The sequence below is a fragment of the Cervus elaphus genome, chromosome 17 (assembly GCF_910594005.1).
Source record: "Cervus elaphus chromosome 17, mCerEla1.1, whole genome shotgun sequence".
Classification (NCBI taxonomy): Eukaryota; Metazoa; Chordata; class Mammalia; order Artiodactyla; family Cervidae; genus Cervus; species Cervus elaphus.
This window is the reverse complement of record NC_057831.1, coordinates 823,327-849,675: the sequence shown is the minus strand read 5'-3', so window position 1 is coordinate 849,675 and position 26,349 is coordinate 823,327. Positions and strand designations below refer to the sequence as shown.

At 36.3% G+C, this 26,349-nt stretch overlaps 1 protein-coding gene across 2 annotated transcripts; it reads left to right on the top strand.

Annotated features, from left to right (window-relative positions):
- Positions 1-321: 321 nt before the first annotated feature.
- Positions 322-24,547, top strand: APELA (apelin receptor early endogenous ligand). 2 transcript variants are annotated; one of them, XM_043871491.1, is made up of 3 exons: positions 322-705; positions 2,011-2,100; positions 24,151-24,547. In XM_043871491.1, exons 1-2 carry the CDS (start codon positions 630-632, stop codon positions 2,097-2,099), a joined length of 165 nt encoding a protein of 54 aa, XP_043727426.1. In that variant the 5' UTR covers positions 322-629; the 3' UTR covers position 2,100; positions 24,151-24,547. The 2 variants fall into 2 exon arrangements, with proteins under 2 accessions (XP_043727426.1, XP_043727425.1); XM_043871490.1 differs by having other exon boundaries at positions 326-705; positions 24,156-24,547.
- The last annotated feature ends 1,802 nt before the right edge of the window (positions 24,548-26,349 follow it).

The following is a 26,349-nucleotide window of genomic DNA, read 5'->3' as shown; positions in this document are numbered from 1 at the left end:
GTTTATTGATGTAAACCCACATAGGTTAAGCTATTTTGAGACTTGGGGCAAACAGTCACCACTTAGCAATAGGTTTGGAAAACAAAGTATTTCGGCACTTGCTTTGCCACAAAGCATTTGACGGTTTAAATTAGAGCTTCATAATGCCTTCTGAAAAGAAAAACAGACTTCCTGTCATTCCTCTGGGTTTCTGGATGTGGCACCAATGTGCACAACGCAAAGTGTAAACAGATGTAAATGGTGAGGGAGGAGGCGAAGTCAAGTGTGTGCTATTGCACACAACTTCCCACAGCCTGATCAGACTCAAGCAGCCTCTCCCAGGGGCTGGCAGCTGACTCTTCCATCCGAATCTTGGACTCTTGGCGTCACCAATATTTACTTATGGAAATAAAGGGGCGTGGCCTTGGCGGGAGAGGCGGGTGGAGGAGGGGTCTGGGGCCTGGGGGCTCTGACCGCCTCAGAGCACCAGAAACCTTGTCTGCTGTGATCATTAACCTTTCTGGAAAACGCAGCTAGCTCTGCTCTGAGGTCTGTCTTTAGAATGTGAGGAGAGCCACACAGATACCGCACAGACTCTTCAAAGAGGGGTTACCTTGTGAGCTTTCGCTCCACTGTAGAGTGGCAGAAAAATGAGATTTCACCAGTTCTTTCTTCTATTTGTTATTTTTATGATGAGTCTTCTACTTATCCACGGACAAAGACAAGGTAGGACTTTGACACATTTGTAACGGAGTAACTTGATTTCATATCTGTTTGTATGAATGGGCTTCTGAGCCTGACTGTGTTTCTAGATGTTTCTTAGATGTTTTTAGACTTAGATGTTTTTAGACTTAGATGTTTTTAGACTGTGTTTCTTAGATGTGTGCTTGTTGGGGCAGGGGGTGCGGTGGGGATGAGGTGGGTGGTTAACGGGGGTTGGGAGTGAGTGTGTAGGAGTTCAGGAGTATGTTTTCTATCCTGTTAGGTCTGTTATTTGGCTATTTTAAAAAATAGCTGGCTTTTAAAATGATGATAAATATTCTACCACTGTTTTTCTAAATTCAAAGAAAATGGATCCCAAAACTATCATAGTTACATTGTCCTTATAAGTAAAAGGAGTTGTTATTTCTAGATACATAGTTAGATGTGTCACTTTAAAAAGTGCCATTTGTAGGTTTTTTTTTGGCGGGGGGCGTTATAGAGCAAAAAAAAAAATGTCAAAACTGTGTATGGTCAGGAAAATATTAAATTACTTGACACATTTTTCAAGGATCATATCTGTTGTGTTGTTCTTAACAGGAACTTAGTAAACAAAGTTATTTTAAAGTGTTTTTACTTCAAAACTAAACATCTAGGATTTCAAAGCACTGGCAAGTAAAAAAAAAAAAAAAATAGAAAGTTTTCTAAAGAAAAAAGCCAAGCCTAATTTAGAGAGATGATAACATTTCTATCCAAATATGTTAGATTATTTCCTTGATAATATACTTCTCCATTTACAACAGAAAATGGTGCCAACTGATTAGACATTCAGTTTCTGCCTTTTAGTTAACCAGAAGTTTGATCACTGAGATTAGTTCAAATGAGGTCTCCTGATCTGCCCTTTTTACATAAAAAAGAAAAATGTTTCAAATCAGCAACTCTGAAAGCAGATGATTCCTTCTTACTGTTTATAGGAATTGAATTGCTATTCAAATTGTTTCTCCTCTAAAATTACAGAACAACTTGGAAAATATTCTTGTGAAATATTTGTGCTTAATTCATGACATAAACTAAAAGGTCTAGGAGTGTCTAGAAAGAAGTCATGTAGGAGGAGAATTTTACTATTAGACTCCAGCATCAACATGAGCTGTTAGGAATACTTGCCATGCGTTTACATCCCATTAATGTTTTATATCACAAGCATATCTGAACAGATAGCAGATAATCACAGTACAATTTGGATCCAGAATATTCCCTCACAATCTTCAGATTAAACAGCGACTAATTTTCTGTAAATGCTCTAATATTTTCCTTCCCCTCCCCCACCCCCAGCTAATTTGGCAATGAGAAGAAAATTGCACAGACACAACTGCCTTCAGAGGAGATGCATGCCTCTCCATTCCCGAGTGCCCTTCCCCTGAGGTATTTCTGATGGAAAATGGTTTTGGCAATGTTTACATTTTGGCAATGTTCCAGATCAGCTATACCTGAGAATGTTTGTTCATATTTTGAATATGTGATAATGACTTTACTGTGACGTCCCTTGAAGGAATGCATACTATGGTTTGCATACTAACAGAAAAATGAAATGATATTTGGGAATTGCTCTAATAATTTGATGGGATAGATGAGGAAAATGTAGGAAAATCTTGATAACTGTTGAATCTGAGTGATAGTTATATGGGGATTAATACTATTTTGTGTGTTTGAAAATTTTCATAATTAAACATCAGGCACTAGGAGAATTTAATTAATAATAGAACTAGTGTTTTGAAAAAATCTGAATATCTCCCTATGTTATTCAGCACAAGCACATTTCCCCTGAGCACCATTCTAGGCTTGAAAATATTCAGACAAATGTTCCCAGCTCCACCAAGTGGATGATGTATTAACCTCAATATTTAATAGTATATTCTTCCTGAAAATATTTTCATATATAAAATCAGCCTAATGACATAGCAGTTTTCCAGCTTCGCTAATAGAATTAATATTGATGGTTGCATCTTTAAGGATGTGCTCTGAAGAGAATTTTGTTCCTGATTTTACACCACCACCATCACCAGTAGTGTTGCTTGAATCAATTAACTTCAAACATCACCCAAGTTTAAACTTCATACAAAAATAAGAAATTGACATTCCATTGTAATTATTTTAAGCTCTTCAATTCTAATGAAGTATATTTTCCTTTAAAAAATAGTCATAGAAATATCCCTTAGCCTGGTTAACATAACACAGGCAATTGCTAAATTAGTCTATTCATTTGGCCTGTGGACTGGAGCATTTATGGCACTATTAATTCAGGGGAATAATAGTTGCTTTTCAGTTCAGTTGCTCAGTCGTGTCCGACTCTTTGCAACCCCATGGACTGCGGCACGCCAGGCCTCCCTGTCCATCACCAACTCCCGAAGCTCACTCAAACCCATGTCCATTGAGTGGGTGATGCTATCCAACCATCTCATTCTCTGCTACCCCCATCTCCCGCCTTCAATCTTTTCTAGCATTAGACTCTTTTCAAATGAGTCAGCTCTTCACATCAGGTGGCCAAAATATTGGAGTTTCAGCTTCAACATCAGTCCTCCCAATGAATATTCAGGACTGATTTCCTTTAGGATGGACTGGTTGGATCTCCTTGCAGTCCAAGGGACTCTCAAGAGTCTTCTCCAACACCACAGATCAAAAGCATCAATTCTTCGGTGCTCAGCTTTCTTTATAGTCCAACTCTCACATCCATACGTGACTACTGGAAAAACCATAGCCTTGACGAGATGGACCTTTGTTGGCAAACTAATGTCTCTGCTTTTTAATATGCTGTCTAGGTTGGTCATCACTTTCCTTCCAAGGAGTAAGCGTCTTTTATTTTCATGGCTGCCATCACCATCTGCAGTGATTTTGGAGCCACAAATAAATAAATAAATAAATAAATAAATGGTTGCTGTAGCTGATGTTTAATACTGCTTTTCAAACCAGTAGTAGAGCATTACATAAAGGAAGAGCAATTCAGTAGTAAGCATTTATGAAGAGGGCTGAGATAAAAAGCCAAATTCTCTACACCTGCATCTGTAACAAGTTACTCTTTACTATCAAAATATGAAAAATAAATTTGGTGGAGAAATTCATAAAAATACAAGAGGAAGTTCTTGATCAGCCAATTATTAGAGACTAAAACATGCTTCAAAAGTTTTTTATATATCAAAAAATCCTTTGGTGTGTGTCAATAATGAACTTCAGTCTCAAATAAGTAATGGTAAAATCTGTGCTTAGAAGGAAGTTCAAGATTTTTCCAGGACTCTCCGAAAGTAACAAGAGGCATCTCACAGTAGCCAGGAAATTCCTGCATGTTCAGGAAAAGATGCCTCACAAATGCAAACAAAAGCCCTTTAGTCAGTCACAGGCTGTATTGGCTTTCTCCACAAACCACCTGCCCTAAAAACTAGGGCTGTAAGTAAACAAGATAGAGTAGTGAAATTTGAATGGTTAAAGTTAAGGAAGATTTTGACCTGTAAACCAAATTTGTAAACCAAAGGGAAACCTAAGTCAAAAGCCATATAAAACATTTAATAATGGCAATACTTTACAAAAGGTAGGTAATCCTTTTAAAGAACTGCTCAGGTTACAGCATCCATTTTCCCAGTGTTTAGGCTAGTCCTGCATTCCAGCAATAGTTCTTTGAAGAATGTGTAAAAGTCACATTTTGGAATCCAGTGATAGCATAAGAGCCAATGAAAGAGAAACATTAAGATAATTTCCCCGTGGGAAACTATATTCAACATCCAGTGAACCATAATGGAAAATAATGTGAAAAGGAATATATACATTCCATATATATATATGTATATATATATACACACTCATATATATATATATGATATGTATATATATTCCTGAGTCACTGCTGTACAGCAGAAATTAAAACATTATAAATCAACTATACTTCAATAATTTTTTTGTAAAAAAGGAAAAAAGATACTTTCCCAAGATCTTGCCAAACCAGTGCTCTAAGTGTTGTCTTCGGGTTTCATAACCTGATTCTCACTATCCTAAATGTCTGCATATTTTTCATACATCTTGCAACAAAGATACTTTGACAACTGGATAAAAATGCTATAAATGTTGAACCTGAGGCTGAACCTTCCTTCATTTGTCCACTTTGTTTTCTACATGCTTTAGATAAAATCACCTGTCATGACTTGATTCAGTTAGGGTCAAGGAAGATTGTAAAAGAACAGGTCAAGTAAACAGTTGACTTTGAATTTTTACAAATTAACCCTTTAGAGTGGTTTAGACTTTCAGCTCACTTGATGGAAAAGCCATGCTATCTTCACTCTATTTTTCCTTCTCCCAGTCTTTTTCAAAGATCACCAGTGATATTTCCTAATAGTCGAGTTAATTAAATACAAAAAATAATTAAAATAGTTAATTAAATGTGAATAAATAGTCAATTAAAATAGTTAAATATAAAATTTATTTTCTTGATACTCTTTTTTCTCAAAAATACTTTGGCAACACTTTCAGCTGTAAATGAATTAGAGTGAAGGAAAGCAAAAGAAGGATGTCAGGAAATCCAAATTCAAAGGTTGAAGTGAGAGCTACAAAGTGGAAATGAGGTAGGGGCTTTGGACTCTCTTGATATCTACTTCCAACAGTGTCATCTTGCTATAGGCCTGATTTTATTGCTAGTATGTGCTAAGGTAACTACACATCCTGTTAACACATACTTTTTCTATCTTTTTAATAATAGTCATAATACATGTTCATGGTATAATATTTTTTTCTAACAGTCTGGAAGAATATCAAGTCAAAAGTAAAATTCTTTCACACTCCCCTGTTGTCCATGCTCTTTTCTCAGAGGTAATGGCTATGAAAATAGTTTTGGTAAAGCTAAATTAACACATTAAAGGTAAATTAACACATTAATTTAAACTGAGACCCTTGATTGCCATCCCAATACAAGTGTTTATAGTTCTGTATTTTCTGCTTTTTAATAAAACCATTTTATTGAATTATACTTGATTTACAATATTAACTATAATATATAATATGTATAATATATAAAGTTATTGTTATATTATTATATTATATATTATTATCTAATCTAATCTAATCTAATCTAATATATATATATATTATGTATACAGCTTGTTTCAGGTATATAGCCAAGTGATTCAGTTATAAATTTTTTTCAGATTCTTTTCCATTATAGATTATTACAAGCTACTGAATATAGTTCCTTGTTGCTTATGTATTTTATGTATAGTAGTTGTTTCTGTTAATCCTCATTCTCCTCATTTTGTCCCTCATTTGTAACCATAAATTTGTTTTCTCTGTCTGTGAGTCTGTCTTATATATATATAGGTTCATTTGGATTATTTCTTTCCACTCCCACAGTGGGGCTTTGTATGCTTTCTCCACACCCAAACACTCTTGTGTGTGATCAACTTTGGTTCTGTCTGCCTTATTCTTAATCACTTAAAGTCATGGGCTTCTGACCCCCCATCCAGCTCTACCAAATCTCTGCTCTGCCTCCAAACTCTTTCTGTCTTATTGTGGCCCACAAAAGCCAACTTCTGCCTTCAGCGCAGAATCTCCACTTCAGTGGAGCATTTCACCTCCCACATTAGCAGGGCTGTCTGGAAATAACTCTTCTTACTTTTGGGTATCTCTCATTCCCATTCAGTTATATTTCAAACCTTTAATGACTTCTAGTTCCCTTAAAGTTTTTGACATCCTTATCCAACTCACAGCAAGAGATAATGCCTCTTCCCAGAGAAAATGAAGATAATCAAGGTTCAAAACTGTACACTGCCCTCAAACTAAATGCATCTACATCTGCGTAATGTCCTCTGTTTTCCCTTCCTGGTCTTTCATTAAGAGATTTCTCTCTTGGTTATGGTTAATCTCTCCACATCTCAGGAACCTTGATGCAACAATTACTCCCTTTCTTCCCCAGCATATTCAACATGTTAAGACTGATCTATTTCATCTTAAAAAAAAAAAAGAAAAGAAAAAAATGTGTGCCATTTATCCAATGGTGCTCTTTAGTGACCAACCCAGGTTCTTTTCTGCGCAGTCAGATTTCTTGAAAAAGTGGTACTTCCTTTCTTCCCATTTAGTTTCAGTGCACTGCTAATGTAGCATTCTGGGAAAGGTCTCTAGTGACGTCCTTCTTCTTGAATCCAATGAATACATCAGCTGTCTCTGTGGGTCAAATAGTAGGATGAACGTTCCTTGGTTCCAATGATACCATGCTCCTTTCTGACCATCTCTGGAGTAAATCACTATTCTTTTCAGGACCTGTACAGGGTATCCAGCTGCCTACCTGGAGTCACCTCCGCTGCCCTGCAGAAGCTTGAAGCCAAGGCCATAGTGGACACAGAGATATAAGTCAAGGCTTCCACACAGCTATTCCTATAACTCAGTTCTCTGTTCCAACACCATTCATGCCATCAGGAAGGATTTCCCAGATGATCTTCTATGTAAAAAAGAAGTACCAAAATAAAACCTTAAAACAGTTCTTCACCCTACCTAAGATACTTCAGTTTTCCTTTTATTGGATTGCTTTTCTCCATAAAACCTAATGCCCTCTGACATGCATAACATATGTTCACTGTTTTGTTTGATTAGTATCTTCCTCCCTTGTTGGAATGCAAGTTTCATGACAAAAGGAATTTGCTCTGGTCATAGCTATATACCTGGTAACTGTCAGCAACTCTTCAGAAATATTTGATGAGTTATTGAATGAATAGCTAAAAATATTCTTACTCAAATATTTCTCCTGTGTTCTCCAAATTACCATGTATTAGGCACTGTGCTGTGAGATATACATGTAACTGCCCAGCCTAAACTTCTGAGCACAGTGCCCCAGTGCTCAGTTGTATGTGATTGCTTAGCCTTTCATTTCTACTTGACAACCTGCTTCCTCCTTTTCGTCTCTGTGACTATCTCAGTGCCTCGTGTAGCTCTCCAGCATGACCTCCACACCTTAACTACTCACTCCAGCCTCCAGGTCTCTTTCTGGAAAGTCCATTTTTTGTTTTATCATATGGTCTTTTTTTTTTTTTTTCATTTATTTTTATTAGTTAGAGGCTAATTACTTTACAATATTGTAATGGTTTTTGCCATACATTGACATGAATCAGCCATGGATTTACATGTATTCCCCATCCGGATACCCCCTCCCGCCTCCCTCCCCATCCCATCCCTCTGGGTCTTCCCAGTGCACCAGCCCTCAGCACTTGTCTCATGCATCCAACCTGGGCTGGTGGTCTGTTTCACCCTTGATAGTATACTTGTTTCAGTGCTGTTCTCTCAGAACATCCCACCCTTACCTTCTCCCACAGAGTCCAAAAGTCTGTTCTGTACATCTGTGTCTCTTTTTCTGTTTTGCATATAGGGTTATCGTTACCATCTTTTTACATTCCATATATATGCGTTAGTATACTGTATTGGTCTTTAGCTTTCTGGCTTACTTCACTCTGTATAATGGGATCCTGTTTCATCCATCTCATTAGAACTGATTCAAATGAATTCTTTTCAATGGCTGAGTAATATTCCATGCTGTATATGTACCACAGCTTCCTTATCCATTCATCTGCTGATGGGCATCTAGGTTGCTTCCATGTCCTGGCTATTATAAACAGTGCTGCGATGAACATCAGGGTGCACGTGTCTCTTTCAGATCTGGTTTCCTCAGTGTGTATGCCCAGGAGTGGGATTGCTGGGTCATATGGCAGTTCTATTTCCAGTTTTTTAAGGAATCTCCACACTGTTCTCCATAGTGGCTGTACGAGTTTGCATTCCCACCAACAGTGTAAGAGGGTTCCCTTTTCTCCACACCCTCTCCAGCATTTATTGCTTTGTAGACTTTTGGATAGCAGCCATCCTGACTGGCATGTAATGGTACCTCATTGTGGTTTTGATTTGCATTTCTCTGATAATGAGTGATGTGGAGCATCTTTTCATGTGTTTGTTAGCCATCTGTATGTCTTCTTTGGAGAAATGTCTGTTTAGTTTTTTGGCCCATTTTTTGATTGGGTCATTAATTTTTCTGGAATTGAGCTTCAGGAGTTGCTTGTATATTTTTGAGATTAATCCTTTGTCTGTTGCTTCGTTTGCTATTATTTTCTCCCATTCTGAGGGCTGTCTTTTCATCTTGCTTATAGTTTCCTTTGTTGTGCAAGAGCTTTTAGGTTTAATTAGGTCCCATTTGTTTATTTTTGCTTTTATTTCCAATATTCTGGGAGGTGGGTCATAGAGGATCCTGCTATGATTTATGTCGGAGAGTGTTTTGCCTATGTTCTTCTCTAGGAGTTTTATAGTTTCTGGTCTTACATTTAGATCTTTAATCCATTTTGAGTCTAGCACAAAGACAGAAATATAGTTCAATGGAACAGAATTGAAAGCCCAGAGATAAATCCACGAACCTACGGACACCTCATCCTTGACAAAGGAGGCAAGGATGTACAATAGAAAAAAGACAACCTCTTTAACAAGTGGTGCTGGGAAAACTGGTCAACCACCTGTAAAAGAATGAAACTAGAACATATGGTCTTTTTAAACTGTAATGTCACACCTTGATTAAATGGGTTTGATTAGAGTGTCATACCTTGATTAAAATCCTTAACTGTCTGTAGCCTTCAGGACAGTGAGAACTTCCATAATTTAGCAAGCATCACTTTACAAAAGGTACCTCTCCAGGAGCACCTCTTCTCCCTTGTCCTCTCTCAGAGTGGGTAAGAGTTAAGAAGGGACTGCCTGAATTCTAGCTCTGGCCACGCAGCTCATCCCTTGTGAGCCTCCCTTCACTTTCAGGCCTGTAAAATTGAGCTAATAATGGAATGTACCTTATCATAACCATACCTACTACATAATAAGTGTTAAACAGATAGTATCTAGAATTATTACCATTACTTTAAAGTCAGTCCATTCTTCACATCTTACCTTATAGCTGTACTTCTGCTCATTTATTCTTTTCCATACTATCAAGTCATCCTTTGAGACACCTTCCCTGGTTTTGATACCTCCTACTGATTTTATTAAGGGCCCATTTTTTGCTCTCAGCACCATTTGCATACTTTTGTCAAAGTAGTGGACTCACTGCATTGTAATAATGTGTTAACTGACTGGACTCCTTTCCTCCCCCCACCCCATGGTGGAAATTCTCTGAAGGCAGAGTGTGGGTGTTCTGACTTTGTTAAATTAACATCTGTTAAGTGGGGCACAGTACAGAATAGTGAGCCTTATTTAAACAGCTGACCACAGATATGTTGAATAGAGAAGTTTATTACTAACAAGTCTGAAGGAAGCACCCAGCAGGCCTCAAGGGGCCACATGGGAAGGTAATTGGCAGAGCGCAGACAGAGAGAAGGGCCATCATGAGTGCATGTGGTGGTTTGCTTTGGATTCCTAGGCAATCGGTCAAATTGACTGATCAGTTCAGAACAAGAGTGGGGTTTTGGTTGGCCACAGGGAATCTTATCTAAGAGGCACATAGGTAAACAGATCCTAGGGGCAGGGAGGGTGTTGGTCAAAAGGGCTATTGGGTCTCTGCTTTTTAATATGCTGTCTAGGTTTGTCATAGCTTTTCTTCCAAGGAGCAAGTGTCATTTAATTTTGTGGCTGCAGTCACCATCTGCAGTGATTTTGGAGCCCAAGAGAATAAAGTCTGTCACTGTTTCCTTTGTTTCCCCATCTATTTGCCATGAAGTGATGGGACCAGAAGCCATGATCATAGTTTTTGAATGTTGAGTTTTAAGTCAACTTTTTCACTCTCCTCTTTCACTTTCATCAAGATGCTCTTTAGTTCCTCTTCACTTTCTGCCATAATGGTGGTATCATCTGCATATCTGAGGTTATTGATATTTCTCCCGGCAATCTTGATTCCAGCCTGTGCTTCGTCCCACTTGGCCTTTCACATGATGTACTCTGCATATAAGTTAAATAAGCAGGGTGACAATATACAGCCTTGATGTACTCCTTTCCCTATTTGGAACCAGTCTGTTATTCCATGTCCAGTTCTAACTGTTGCTTCTCGACCTGCATACAGATTTCTCAGGAGGCAGGTAAGGTGGTCTGGTATTCCCATCTCTTGAAGAATTTTCCACAGTTTGTTGTGGTCCACACAGTCAAAGGCTTTGGCATAATCAATAAAGCAAAAGTAGACGTTTTTCTGGAATCCGCTTACTTTTTCTATGATCCAACAGATGTTGGCAATTTGATCTCTGGTTCCTCTGCCTTTTCTAAAACCAGCTTGAACATCTGGAAGTTCACGGTTCACATACTGTTGAAGCCTGGCTTGGAGAATTTTGAGCTTTACTTTGCTAGCTTGTGAGATGAATGCAATTGTGCGGTAGTTTGAGCATTCTTTGGCATTGCCTTTCTTTGGGATTGGAATGAAAACTGACCTTTTCCAGTCCTCTGGCCACTGTAGAGTTTTCCAAACCTGCTGGCATATTGAGTGCATTACTTTAACAGCATCATCTTTTAGGATTGGAGATAGCTCAACTGGAATTCCGTCACCTCCACTAGCTTTGTTTGTAGTAATGCTTCCTAAGGCCCACTTGACCTCACATTCCAGGATGTCTGGCTCTAGGTGTGATCACACCATTGTGATTATCTGGGCCATGAAGATCTTTTTTTATAGTTCTTCTGTGTTTTCTTGATACTTCTTCTTAATATCTTCTGCTTCTGTTAATTCCATACTGTTTCTGTCCTTTATTGTTCCCATCTTTGCATGAAATGCCAAGCTGAACTTTTGCTTCCCTACATCTATGTTGGAAGTGTCTGCACTTCCAGGTATTGCTGCCTCATCTTACCAGGTTCAAACTCTGCCTCTCGCCCACAGGATTCTCTTCCAACTCTACTTTCTGTATGAGGCCCACCCTGATCCAAATAGTTTGAAATAATTTTCCACTCTCAACAATCACTATATTTTTACCAGTAGTTATTTAAAGGAATTTATCATATTCTACTTTATTTCATCAAATCATTAATACCAGAATATAAGCTCCTTAACAATAAGACTTGGGCCCTAATGTTTAGACTATAAACTTCTATAGTGTGGGAACAGCCTGAAAGTAGCTTTAAGTATAGCTTGCATGGAGTATAATATCTGTAGAATGTCTTTCTCAAAACTAAATATAATATAGAAAATTACTGTTTTCTTAATCATAGCCCAGTTGAAACTGTTTACCTCAGATTGGGGCTGGAACCCATGTGCTGGGATTCGAATCCAGCCAAAACCCAGCTTGGGACTCGAACCCATGTGACCATGACTTGAACTTAGCCAAAACCCACAGTACCTGGTTTCCTTTATTAGGAAGCTCAAGTTCTTGATGTCTTATCACAGAAAGAATTCAGTGAGAGAAAAAGTGATACAGAAGAAGATTTATTCAGATTCAGATAGACGCAAACTCCACAGACCTCTGTGCCATTGTAGAGGGTAAGTGCAGCTGCAAAATGTGGCATGGTTAGTTTGTATGGGCTGAATAATTTAATATGCTAATGAACAGGAGGATTTTCCAACTGTTTTGGGAAAGAGGTGGAGACTTCCAGAAACTGGGCCATCACCCATTCCTTGGTCTTTTGACAGTGCCTTGGATCTGTCATGGTACCTCTGGATGTGTCGTTGAGCTTGCTGACTGGGGATCAAAGTCTAGTCAAAGTTGAATTGTCTGCCATCTTGGATTCCTTGATTCTAATCTCTTTGTGTTGTGTCCTTGGACTACGTCATTCTTCCAAAACTTGGGCCTGTCCCTTTCCCAGTGTCCAAAGTCCCTTTCACAGTGTCCAAAGACCATGTCAGAGAAAGTCTTTAAAGTTCCTAATTTACTGATGATATCAAGCTCTTTTACAAAGACCCTGATGCCTTATGATAATGCATACAATGTATTTAATTTATAAATATATAAAATATAGTAGTTATATGTATATTTATTATTATAATGTTTATTCCCCTATACAAAAAAAATATATATGTATATATGATAGACTAAAGCCTAATTTCAGAGTTTTCTTCACTTTGGAAACTGATTCCTCATTAAAAAGTGTGTAATAATTCTTTTTGCAGATATTTAGTTAAAGTAGCTATTCTAGGGACTTCCCTAGTGGTTAAGACTGCACTTTTAATGCAGAGGGTGAGGGTTGCATCCCTGGTCAAGGAACAAGGATTCCACATGTCTCATGGTGCAGCCAAAAAATTAAAATGAAAATAAATAAATAAATAAATAAATAGAGTACCTGTTCTCTATCATGTTCAGGAATCTAAAATATCTTTGTAGCATAAGTTTTTTGTTCTGTTATTCAATTAGTGAATTAGTGATATCAGTTAAACTTAATTATTATATAGCAGTAATATATTTGAAAAATATGTTGTTCTTAATAGCAAAAGAATATTTAAGTGACGAGAAAAACAAAATCACTTTTTATTAACTTCAACATATTTCACTCTTGGATGTATTTTTTTCTTTTTAATAGTGATGTATGGTATTAAATGACACAGTTCTCTTCACATTATCATTAATATCAAAATGTTAGATGAATTCTAAACTTTCCTGATCTTAAAATTATAAGCAGTTATCAACAGAAACTGCAGCCTGGCTTGCTGCAGTCGTTGGGGTTGCAAAGAGTCGGACATGACTGAGCAACCGAACTGACTGACAGGTCAAAAGAAACGTTCAAAATCTTGTCAGTGTATCTAGAGTTCCTCAGAATATTGCTAATTTATAATTAAAATCCCTGATAAGATTTTAATTATAAATTAAATCTTGTTACCACTCAAAACAAAATAACAATGCAAACCACATATCTTCTGCTTTGCTTTGTTAAAATTCTATTAGAGAAGAAAAATAAGCAGAATATACAGTCTTTCCCAAGGGTTCCTCTACTGATTTCAGCCCTGGACACCTGTTGTCATATCCAGAACTAGGTCAGACACTGCCACTATTCCACCCTCATTCCAATGAAGCATTGATCATTGACTGGTCCCTTTCTTTGGCTAAGATTGTATAATTCATTATTTCCATAATTGCTGCCAGTATTACAGATTTTCCTGATACTCTGTCTTCATCTCATGGTTTCGGAAGAATTCTGAAATCTTCAGACAGGCATATTATTGCTGTTGGAGAATACACAAGCAGTCAGGTTGGAAATGCTTCAAATTCTTCATCCAGTCCCAAATTGTCTGGAAAAACCTGCATTTCTATGGTCAACTTGCTGCCATGCACTCCACAATAACTGTTTCTAACTTTTTCTACTCACTTTAAGTTTTAGACCATTATTTTAAAGAAGATGGCCTTGTCTCACATCATAGAGAAAAGAGAAGTTAGCACATGGTATATCCCTCAGCTTCCAAGTATAAAACAAGACTCCCACCTAATCCAGTTCCCACTGTACCCACACCAACCTTCCTTTTCCTCTATGTGTCATGGAAGGTATGACCTCCACCTATGCATGGATCCCTTTCCTTCTGACTTTCTCAGGAACCTCAAACTGCCAGATCATCTCAATGAGAATAAGCAAAGGTTATAGAACTTGCTATAGCAAGGGAGTCAGCTACTGTCACTTTTTGTCTATTATGAATAATTCTGTTCTGGATATTCATGTACAAGTTTTTGTTTGTACGTGTGTTTTCAGGTCTTTTGGGTATATATCCAAGAGTGAAATTGTTGGATTACATAGTTTTTCTATGTTTAATTTATAGAGGAACTGCCACAATGGTTGCAGCAATTTATATTCCTAACAGCATTATATAAGGGTTCCAATTTTTCTACATTCTTACCAACACTTGCTATTATAGCCATAGTAGTGGATGCTAAATTATATCTTACAGTGATTTTGATTACATTTCTCTAATGATTAACCATGCTGAGCATCTTTTCATGTACTCATTGACCATGTGTCTATCTTCTTTAGAGAACTGTCTATCCAAATTCTTTGCACATTTTTTTTTCAATTAACTTACTTGTCTTTTAATAGTTAGATGTAAAGTTCCGTTCAGTTCAGTTGCTCAGTTGTGTCCAACTCAATTCAACCCCATGGACTGCAGCATGCCGGGCCTCCCTGTCCATCACCATCTCCTGGAGCTTGCTCAAACTCATGTCCATCGAGTCAGTGATGCTATCCAACCATCTCATCCTCTGTCGTCCCCTTCTCCTCCTGCCTTCAATCTTTCCCAGCATCAGGGTCTTTTCCAATGAGTCAGTACTTTGCATCATGTGGCCAAAGTAGCCTCAGCATCAATCCTTCCAATGAATATTCAGGACTGATTTCCTTTAGGATTGAATGGCTTGATCTCCTTACAGTCCAAGAGACTCTCAAGAGTCTTCTCCAATACCACAGTTCAAAAGCATCAATTCTTCAGCACTCAGCTTTCTTTATGGTCCAGCTCTCACATCCATACTTTTATATATTTGAATACATAGCCCTCATCACATATATGATTTGAAAATTAGTTTCTTCCATCCTACTAGTTGTCCTTTCATTTTCTCAGTGTTGTCTTTTGAGCACAAAAGTTTTTAGTTTTGGTAAAGTTCAATTTGTCTGTTTTTTTTCCTTTGGTTGCTTGTGCTTTATATGTTGCATTAAAATACCATTGACTAATCCAAGGTCACAAATACTTACTTTATATTTACATTTATATTTCCTTCCAAGAGTTTTATAGTTTTGTCTTTTATATTTATGCCTGTAATATTTAGAGTTAACTTTTGTGTATGGTGTGAGGAAGGGGTTCAACTTTTGCATGAGGTTATCCAAATTCTCTAACACGATTTGTTGAAATTATTATTTTTCACCCACTGAATTACCTTAGCACTACTGGCACTACTGTCAAAAATTAGACCACGAATATAAGAATTTATTTCTGGACTTTCAGTTCTGTTTCATTGATCTGTATGTCACTCCTTGAATTAATCCTATAATAGTCCTATTGATTATTGTAATATTGTAGCATGTTTTTAAATCAGAATGTGTGAGTCCTCCAATTTTGTAGTTCTTCAAGGTTGTTCTGGTTATTCTAGTTCCCTTGAATTCCCATACAGATTTTAACATTAGCTTGTCAGTTTCTGCAGAAAGTCAGCTGTGACTTGGATAGCAGTATGTTTAATCTGGAGATCAATGTGAAAAGTGTTGCCATTTTTTTTTTTTAATTAATGAATTAGTTTTTGGACTGCGTTGGCTCTTTGTTGCTTCAGGTGAGCTTTCTCTAGTTGTGATGAGTGAACTTCTCACTGCAGTGGCTTCTCTTGTAGAGCATGAATTCTAGGTACACAGGCTTCAGTAGATATGGCTTGCAGGCTCAGTTGTGGCACAGGGCTTTGTTGTACCTATCATATGCTAAGTCACACACAAAAAAATCAATAATTTAAAAGGACTGAAATCATCAAGCAACTTTTCCAACCACAATGGAATGAGATAAGAAATAAACTACAAGAAGGAAAAAAAAATGCAAGAAACCATAAGCATAAGTAGGCTAAACAATATATGACTAAGCAACCACTGTTTAGTCATTGTTGAAACAAAAGAGGAAATTAAAAAATACCTTGAGAAAGAGAAGATGGAAATGTAATTATCCAAAATCTGTGGGACATAGCAAAAGCAGTTCAAAGAGGGAAGTTTATAGTGATACAATCCTACTTCAGAACCAAGAAAAATCTGAAGTAAACAATCTAACATTTTACCTGAAGGAATTAGAATAAAATCAAAACCCAAAATTAGTTGAAAAAAATGAAGAACAAAAATAGAATAAAGATTGGGGCAGAAATAAATGAAATAGAGACAAAAATTTTTAAATAAAAAAGATAAGTGAAACAGATTTTTAAACAAGTAATAAACATTTAGCCAGACTCATGAAGGAAAAAAAAAAAATTAAAGAGGGCCCAAATAAATAAAATTCGAAATGAAAAGGGAGCAGATACAACCAACACCACAGACAGAAATACAAAGACTCATAAGAAATTACTATGTCCAATGATACTCCAATAAAATGGACAACATGGAAGAAATGTATAAATACCTAGAAATGTACAGTCTCCTAAGGCTAACTAAATAAAGAAAAATAGAAAATATGTACAAACTAATTACCAGTAATCAAATTTATCAGTAATCAAAAAAACTCCTAACAAACAAAAGTCTAGGACCAGAGGCCTTCACAGGTGAATTCTACCCAACAGTTGAAGAAGAGTTAACACCTTTCTTCTCATAGTAATCTAAAACACTGAAGAAGGAACACTGAAAATCCTTCTATGAAGCCATAGTATCATACCCTGATACTAAAATCAGAAAAAGACACCAAAAATAAAATAATTATAGGCCATATCACTGATAAACATAGATGTAAAAATTCTCAACATAATATTAGCAAACCAAATCCAACAACCTATTAAAAGGATCACACATCATGATCAAGCAGGATTTATCACAGAGATGGTTCCATATCCACAAATAAATCAATATGATAAAACTGCATTAACATATTGAATAAAAATTGTATACTCTTCTCAATAGGTGGAGCAAGAGTTTTTGACAAAGTGCAGTGTCTATTTTTTTATTAAAAGTTCCAAAAGAGTGGGAATAGGGAGAATATACCTAAGCATAATAAAGATCATATATGACAAAAGCAGAGCCAACATCATTCTTAACAGTGAAAAGCTGAAAGCATTTCTCTAAGATCAGGAACAAGAAAAAATTGCCCACTCTTGCTAATGTAATTCAACATAGTATTAAAAGTCCTTGCCATAACACTCAGGCAAGGAAAGGAAATAAAAGGATTCTAATTTGGAAAGAAATAAATCAAACTGTTACTTTGTGTGGATGAGATGATGCTATATAGTAGTAGTCCCCAGCCATTGTGGCACAGGGGATGGGTTTTGTGGAAGACAATTTTTCCATGGACTTGGGTGGGAGGTTTCAAAATGATTCAAGTGCATTACATTTATTGTGTGCTTTATTTCTATTATTATTATGTATAAAAATAAAGTTCCACCTCAGATCATTAGGAATTAGGTCCCAGAGGTTGGGGACCCATGCTATATGCAGAATTCTAAGGATATCATAAAAGCTACTAGAACTCATCAATGAATTCAATAAAGTAGCAGGATACAAATTACACAGAAATCTATTGCATTTATATGGGCTAGTAGAAAGAGAAATTAAGGATACAATCCTATTTACAATTCCATCAAGAATAAAATACCTAGGAATAAATGCAAGTAAGGAGGTAAAATCTATATTCAGAAAACTACAAGACATTGATAAAAAAAGTAAAGATTAATACAAATTATAGATATACTATGTTCATGAACTGGAAGAATTAACATTGTTAAAGTTACCATATTACCCAAGGGAATCTACAGAGTCAATGCAATTCCCATCAAAATACCAACGGCATTTTCCTCACAAATAATTCTAAAAGTTCTATGGAAACGTAAGAAACCTTAAATAGCCAAAACAATCTTGAGAAAGAAGAAAAAGCTTTCAGTATCATGGTCCCTGATTTCAAACTGTATTATAAAGATACAGTAATCAAAACAGTATAGTACTGGCACAAAAACAGACACATAGACCAATGGAACTAAATGGTGAGGCCAGAAATAAACTGATGCACGTATGACCAGTTAATCTACAACAAAGGAGGCAAGGGTCTATAATGGGGTAAAGAGAGTCGCTTCAACAATTTAGGAGAACTGGACAGCTATATGCAAAAGAATACACTACTTTTAAAATATACTACAGTCAAAAAAAGAGAATATACTACTCTCAAAAAAAAAAAAAAACCCTACTTTTGACATATATAAAAAACTAACTCAAATGCATTAAAAACTTAAGTGTAAAGCCTGAAACCATAAAACTCCTAGAAGAAAAAATAGATGGTATGCTCTTTGACATCAGTCTTTGCAATATTTTTTTTGGATCTGTCTCCTCAGGCAAATGCAACAAAATGAAAAATAAACAAATGGGACCATATCAAACTAAAAAGATTTCACACATTGTAGGAAACTATCAACAAGCCAAAAATATAGCTTAGTCAATGGGAGAAGATATTTTTCAAAGGATAATGCAATAAGGGGTAATATTCAAAATATACAAAGAAGTCATACAACTCACAACAGACTGGTTCCAAATAGGAAAAGGAGTATGTCAAGGCTGTATATTGTCACCCTGCTTATTTAACTTATATGCAGAGTACATCATGAGAAACGCTGGACTAGAAGAAGCACCAGCTGGAATCAAGACAGTCAGGAGAAATATCAATAACCTCAGATTTCAGATGACACCACTCTTATGGCAGAAAGTGAAGAAGAACTAAAGAACCTTTTGATGAAAGTGAAAGAGGAGAGTGAAAAAGTTAACTTAAATCACAACATTCAGAAAACTAAGATCATGGCATCCAGCCCCATCACTTCATACCAAATAGATGGGGAAACAGTGGAAACAGGGGCTGACTTAATTTGGTGGGGGCGGGGGGGGGGGGGCTCCAAAATCACTGCAGATGGTGATGGCAGCCATGAAATTAAAAGACGCTTACTCCTTGGAAGGAAAGTTATGACCAACCTAGAAAGCATATTAAAAAGCAGAGACATTACTTTGCCAACTAAGGTCTGTCTAATCAAGGCTATGGATTTTCCAGTAGTCATGTATGGATGTGAGAGTTGGACTGTGAAGAAAGCTGAGCACCGAAGAATTGATGCTTTTGAACTGTGGTGTTGGAGAAGACTCTTGAGAGTCCCTTAGACTGCAAGGAGATCCAACCAGTCCATCCTAAAGGAGATCAGTCCTGGGTGTTCATTGGAAGGACTGATGCTGAAGCTGAAACTCCAACACTTTGGCCACCTGATGCAAAGAGCTGACTCATTTGAAAAGACCTTGATGTTGGGAAAGATTGAAAGCAGGAGGAGAAGGGGACGACAGAGGATGAGATGGTTAAATGGCATCACCGACTCAATGGACATGAGTTTGGGTAAACTCTGGGAGTTGGTGATTGACAAGGAGGCCTCACGTGCTGCAGTTCATGGGGTCGCAAAGAATCAGACATGACTGAGCGACTGAATTGAACTGAACTGAACATACAACTCAACATTAAAAACAAAGAAAAACAAATAACCTGATTAAAAAATAGGCAGAGGACCCGAATACACATTTTTCAGAAGACATACATTTAGCCACATACATATGAAATTATTCTCAACAATCTCCACTCATCAGGGAAATGCAAATCCAAACCACAATGAAATTTTATTAAGTGAAAATTAGTTATATTTTGCCCTACCATATATTTAAAATGCATTGCTTTTGTTGTTGTCATTCAGTCACTCAGTTGTGTCTGACTCTTTGTGGCCCAATGGACTGTAGAACTCCAGGCTACTATCTCCTGGCATTATCTCCAGGCAAATTATCTCCTGGCTACTATCTCCTGGCAAATTCATTGAGTTGATGATGCCATCAAACCATCTCATCCTCTATTGCCCCTTCTCCTCCTGCCCTCAATCTTTCCTGGCATCAGGGTATTTTCAAATGAGTCAGCTTTTTGCATCATATGGCCAAAGCTTTGAAGCTTCAGCCTCAGCATCAATTGTGCCAATGAATATGCAGGGTTGATTTCCTTTAGGGTTGACTGGTTTGATCTCCTTGCTGTCCAAGGGACTCTGAAGAGTCTTCTCCAGAACCACAGTTCAAAAACATCAATTCTTTGGTCCTCAGCCTTTTTTAATTGTCCAGCTCTCACATCTGTTGGGTTCAATCCCTGGGTTGGGAAGGTCCCCTGGAGAAGGGAATGGCTATCCGCTCCAGCACTCTGGCTTGGAGAATTCCATGGACTGTCTAGACAATAGGGTCGCAAAGAGTCAGACACAACTGAGCGACTTTCACTCTCACATCTGTACATGACTACTGAAAAAAACATAGCTTTGACTATATGGACTTTGTAGACAAAGTAATTTCTCTCTTTTTCAACACACCATCTAGATTTGTCATTGCTTTTCTTCCAAGGAACAAGCATCTTTTAATTTCCTGGCTGCAAACACCATCCACAGTTATTTTGGAGCACAAGAAAATAAAATCTGTCACTGTTTCCATTGTTTTCACATCTATTTGCATGAAGTGATAGGATTGGATGCCATGTATGTCAAGTTTTAAGCCAGCTTTTTCACTCTCCTCTTTCACCTCATCAAGATGCTCTTTAGTTCCTCTTCATGTTCTGCCATTAAGGGTGGTGTCATCTGCATATCCGAGGTTACTGGTATTTCTCCTGGCAATCTTGATTCCAGCTTGTGCTTCATCCAGTTTGACTCTTCTCATAAAGTACTCTGCATGTAAGTTTAATAAGCAGGGTGACAATATACAGTCTTGATATACTTCTTTCCCAATTTGGAACCAGTTCATTGTTCAATGTTTAGTTCTAACTGCTGCTTCTTGACCTGCATACAGATTTCTCAGGAGGCAGGAAAGATCATCTGGTATTCCCATCTCTTGAAGAATTTTCCACAGTTTGTTGTGGTCTACATGGTCAAAGGCTTTAGAGTACTCAATGAAGCAGAAGTAGATGTTTTTTGTTGTTGTTGTTTTTTTTTCCTGGTATTCTCTAGCTTTCTCTATGATCCAACAGATGTTGGCAATTTGATTTCTGGTCCTCTGCCTTTTCTAAATCTAGCTTGTCCATCTGGAAATCCTCAATTCACATAGTGTTGAAACCTGGCTTGAAGGATTTTGAGCATGGCTAGCATGTGAAATGAGTGCAATTGTACAGTAGTTTGAACATTCTTTGTCATTGCCCTTCTTTGAATTGGAATGAAAACTGACCTTTTCCAGTCCTGTGGCCATTGCCGAGTTTTCCAAATTTGCTGGCATATTGAGTGCAGCACTTTAACAGCATCATCTTTTAGGATTTGAAATTGCTTCTTGACCTGCATATAGGTTTCCTAGGAGGCAGGTAAGGTGGCCTGGTATTCCCATCTTTTTAAGAATTTTTCATAGTTTGTTGTGATCCACACAATCAAAGGTTTTTTTATAGTCAATGAAGCAGAAGTAGATGTTTTTCTGAAAATCTCTTGCTTTTTCTATGATCCAATAGATGCTGGCAATTTGATCTCTGGCTCCTCTGCCTTTACTAAATCCATTGCGTTCTAAATCTAATGCATTGCTAAGTACTTAGCAATAGTCTAATAGTACTAAGATTAGTACTATTCTAGTACTAAATTGTCTTATGGTACTAAGATTCCTCAGGACCATTTTTAAAAATTGAACTATAAAAATAGAAAGCCCAGAGATAAATCCACACACCTATGGACATCTTATCTTTGACAAAGGAGGCAAGAATATACAATGGAGAAAAGATAATCTCTTTAATGAGTGGTGCTGGGGAAACTGGCCAACCACTTGTAAAAGAATGAAACTAGAACACTTTCTAACACTATAGACAAAAATAAATTCAAATTGGATTAAAGATCTAAATGTAAGACCAGAAACTATAAAACTCCTAGAGGAAAACATAGGCAAAATACTCTCAGACATAAATCATAGCAGGATCCTCGATGACCCACCTCCCAGAGTAATGGAAATAAAAGCAAAAATAAACAAATGGGACCTACTTAAACTTAAAAGCTTTTGCACAATGAAGGAAACTATAAGCAAGGTGAAAAGACAGCCCTCAGAATGGGAGAAAATAATAGCAAATGAATCAACTGACAAAGAATTAATCTCAAAAATATACAAGCAACTCCTGCAGCTCAATTTCGGAAAAATAAATGACCCAATCAAAAAATGGGCCGAAGAACTAAACAGACATTTCTCCAAAGAAGACATACAGATGGCTAACAAACACATGAAAAGATGCTCAACATCACTCGTTATCAGAGAAATGCAAATCAAAACCACAATGAGGTTCCATCTCACGCTGGTCAGAATGGCTGCTATCCAAAAGTCTACAAACAATAAATGCTGGAGAGGGTGTGGAGAAAAGGGAACCTTCTTACACTGTTGGTGGGAATGCAAACTAGTACAATCACTATGGAGAACAGTGTGGAGATTCCTTAAAAAACTGGAAATAGAACTGCCGTATGACCCAGCAATCCCACTTCTGGGCATACACACCGAGGAAACCAGAATTGAAAGAGACGTGTACCCCAGTGTTCATCGCAGCACTGTTTACAAGAGCCAGGACATGGAAGCAACCTAGATGTCCATCGGCAGACAAATGGATAAGAAATATACACAATGGGATATTTCTCAGCTATTAAAAAGAATGTATTTGAATCAGTTCTAATGAGGTGGATGAAACTGGAGCCTATTATTCAGAGAGAAGTAAGTCAGAAAGAAAAACACCAATACAGTATATTAACGCATATATATGGAATTTAGGAAGATGGTAACAATGACCCTATATTCGAGACAGCAAAAGAGACACAGATGTAAAGAAGACTTTTGGAGTCTGTGGGAGAAGGAGAGGGTGGGATGATTTGAGAGAATAGCATTGAAACATGTATATTATCATATGTGAAATAAATCACCAGTCCAGGTTTGATGCATGAGACAGGGTGCTCAGGGCTGGTGCACTGGGAGGATCCGGAGGGATGGGATGGAGAGGGAGATGGGAGGGAGGTTCAGGATGGGGAACATATGTACACCCATGGCTGATTCATGTGAATGTATGGCAAAAACCTTCACAATATTGTAAAGTAATTAGCCTCCAATTAAAATAAATAAATAAAAATAAAATAAAATTTAAAAAAAATTAGATTATAGTTAATGTATGTTAGTTACAGGTATACAATATACTGATTCACAATTTTGAGATTTTATGCCCCATGTATAGTTATTGTAAAATATTAGCTATACTTTTCTGTGTTGTACCATATATCTTTGTAGTTTGTTTTATACATGATAGTTTGTACCTCTTGACTCCTTATCCCTACCTTGCCCTTCTCTGCTTCCCTGTCCTCACTGGTAATCACTAGTTTGGTCTCTTCATCCATTAGTTTGTTTTGTTGTTGTTGTTATAGTCATTAGTTTGTTGTATTTTTTAGGTTCTACATATAAGTGATATCATACAAAGAAAAGACAAAGTGTTCATCTTTCTCTGGGACAATTTTATTAGTTAGATAAAATACACCAAATTAAGATTTGGGTCCTGATACCTTTGATTTGATCCCAGTAACTTTCTTAGTGGGTGTAAGTATCAGGATCAATATCCAAAATTTTTTTAAAAAAATAATTAAGACTATCAGTGTGGGTCACTGAGTAAAGAAAGTTTGTTAGATGAAAAATAGTTTAACATAAAACCCCCTTTAATAGCATAAATTCAGACTTTTAAAGAAATACAGTGCTGTATTTATATTGAAAGGTAAGTAAATATGAAGTTACTTTCAGCACTGAAAAACCCTAGTAACTTTTCATAATCAATTGGCTATAAGAAGAAATTAAGAATGAGTAAATTGGTTTGCTGGATAACATTTCTTATTATATGTTTCTTTCTCCTTTGCTTCCAAGTATAGATCTTCTCTATGTAACTTCACTGAGTCTGTCAGAAGAAGACTGAAGGAAAAGATACCCACCCACATGATACTGTGATTGTTTGGAAGTTCCTGTATGGAAAGGAGTTTATTACTGGCATAGTTTATTGGTTTCACCTGGATTCTCTTCTGCCTGGTTCTCCTGTAGGGGGAAAATAGCAAATTCAAATACAATTCCAGTCTGAAGTATAATTACTTGCTTGCATAGCAAATTTTTTTTGTCTTTTTCTGCACATTGTTATTCTTACTTGGTTTAAGAAGAAAAACCATTTAATGTTTTAGAACTTTATAATAGTAAAATATACACAAGTTTAAAATTGTTCTTTCCTATTCTCATAATTTTCCAAAGGTATTAAAATTACTTTGTATATGTATGAATGTGTTTTTTTTTAAATCCTAAATTTGAGATCAATTGCATTGACTATCTGGTTTTGCAGAATAAGGAGAAAATAATTAGTTCATTATTTATATAGAAACACTAAGAAATAAACTGTTAATTGCTGCCAGTTTTATATAATAGGCTTTATGTTTATGAATGTATTTTTTTACTTTGAATACAATATCCATTTAAACTTGTAAAAGAAAGTCTAAAATATTAATTGTAATTCATTTCATAATACAACCAAAGTGTTCATTTCTGAACCTGTTCTTCAACATGTCATCATAAGAAGCCAGTGTTTGATTTCTTTTGAAATTCTGTTTAATGCCCTTTTTCTTCATTTGTATAGATAGCTTCTTAGAAAGGCCAACTTAGATGTAACATTTAAAATACACTTATGCCAGTGAAGTCTCAAGCAGAGCAATGTTTATGAGTGCACATCACTCTGCTGGGCTTTATATTGGTATTATTCAACTTGTAGTGGTGAGACATGTAAATAAAATATCAGAAGGAATTCAATAATATGATATCCCAAGAAAGGCACTATCCTAGGTCTGAATTATATTGATAATTAGTTGTTCTCAAGTTGTTAAGTATGCTTTTAATTTGTATTTATTCGAAGACTGTTAGCTCAGTGACATATTTTACAATAAGTTAATTCCAGGTATGAAGCTTACCTATTCATGTCTTGACTATAAATTTTACTTTGTAAACATTCTAGAATGGGAGAATCCATTAACCCTTAACTCCTATTTTTCCAAAATAGAAGATTGGAATTTATATATGAAGATTTTGAAATAGAAATTCTGATATGAAAATCTGTCTCCCTTTCATAGCTTATTCATAGTGTTTTGGGTGATATTACTGTTATGAAATTTACATACAAAAGATTTTTTATGAAATGTGTTATTTCATTATTTAAATTGTATATTTGGGGGAAACTCTAAATGATTTTCCAATGAATTATAATTCCTTCACACAAGTTCATTTAAGTAGAAACATAAGCTATTAACCATGATATTTATGTTTAAAACATAATGTACTTGTTTATGTAATTTGTACAAAAAAAAGATTCATACAGTTCAGATATATATCATGGAATATAAGCCACACTTCTGCAAGTACAAATTCTCACATTCACAGAAAAAGTTGAAAACAAGCCATAATTAAATGGTTATAGATTTCTACATACACAACTTCAGTAATTGTTTAATAAAACACTCACTGATTTGAGTGTCTAGTTGTCCTTACTTGTATAAGTTCCAAATGTTAAACATAGCATGGTAGAAAGGTTCTTGATACTTGTCTCTTTTTTCATTGTTCCTTTTCACTGGGACATTTTTGACTGATCATACCCTGCCAATGGAGATCTTTTACTTAATTCAAGATTATCAGAGGAAAGACAAAGTTCCTCTCAAAATTTATAAAAATCTCAACTAGTGGTATTTATGTTGAAGGTGGCATACTAGAACAAGTCCGTGGCAATAGAGCCATATATTTTATTCTTTACTGGCAAGATGAAGGGGGAACCATAGGAGTGTCAAATACATGTACTTTAAATTCTACCTTCCCTGTGATTTGGTGTTTGTTTTATTTTTCTCTTAAAAGTTCTTTGCAATTTCTAACATTTTCAGAAGACAAAAAGAAAATTTATACAATTTAATTAAGATGGCTAAAGAGATCAGAAGTAACTGTGCCACCTCAATTTAGGGTCATGGGTGAGTCAGTGAAGTGGAGCAGATAGAGAGTACTATATGAAAGAAGAGTTGTAAATGTTAATCTATTCTTTCTTGGTTC

Coding starts and splice junctions, on each gene's coding strand:
- APELA (XM_043871491.1), top strand. CDS start 630: ATGAGATTTCACCAGTTCTTTCTTCTATTTGTTATTTTTATGATGAGT. Junction 706..2,010: donor TATCCACGGACAAAGACAAG/GTAGGACTTTGA, acceptor CCCCACCCCCAG/CTAATTTGGCAATGAGAAGA.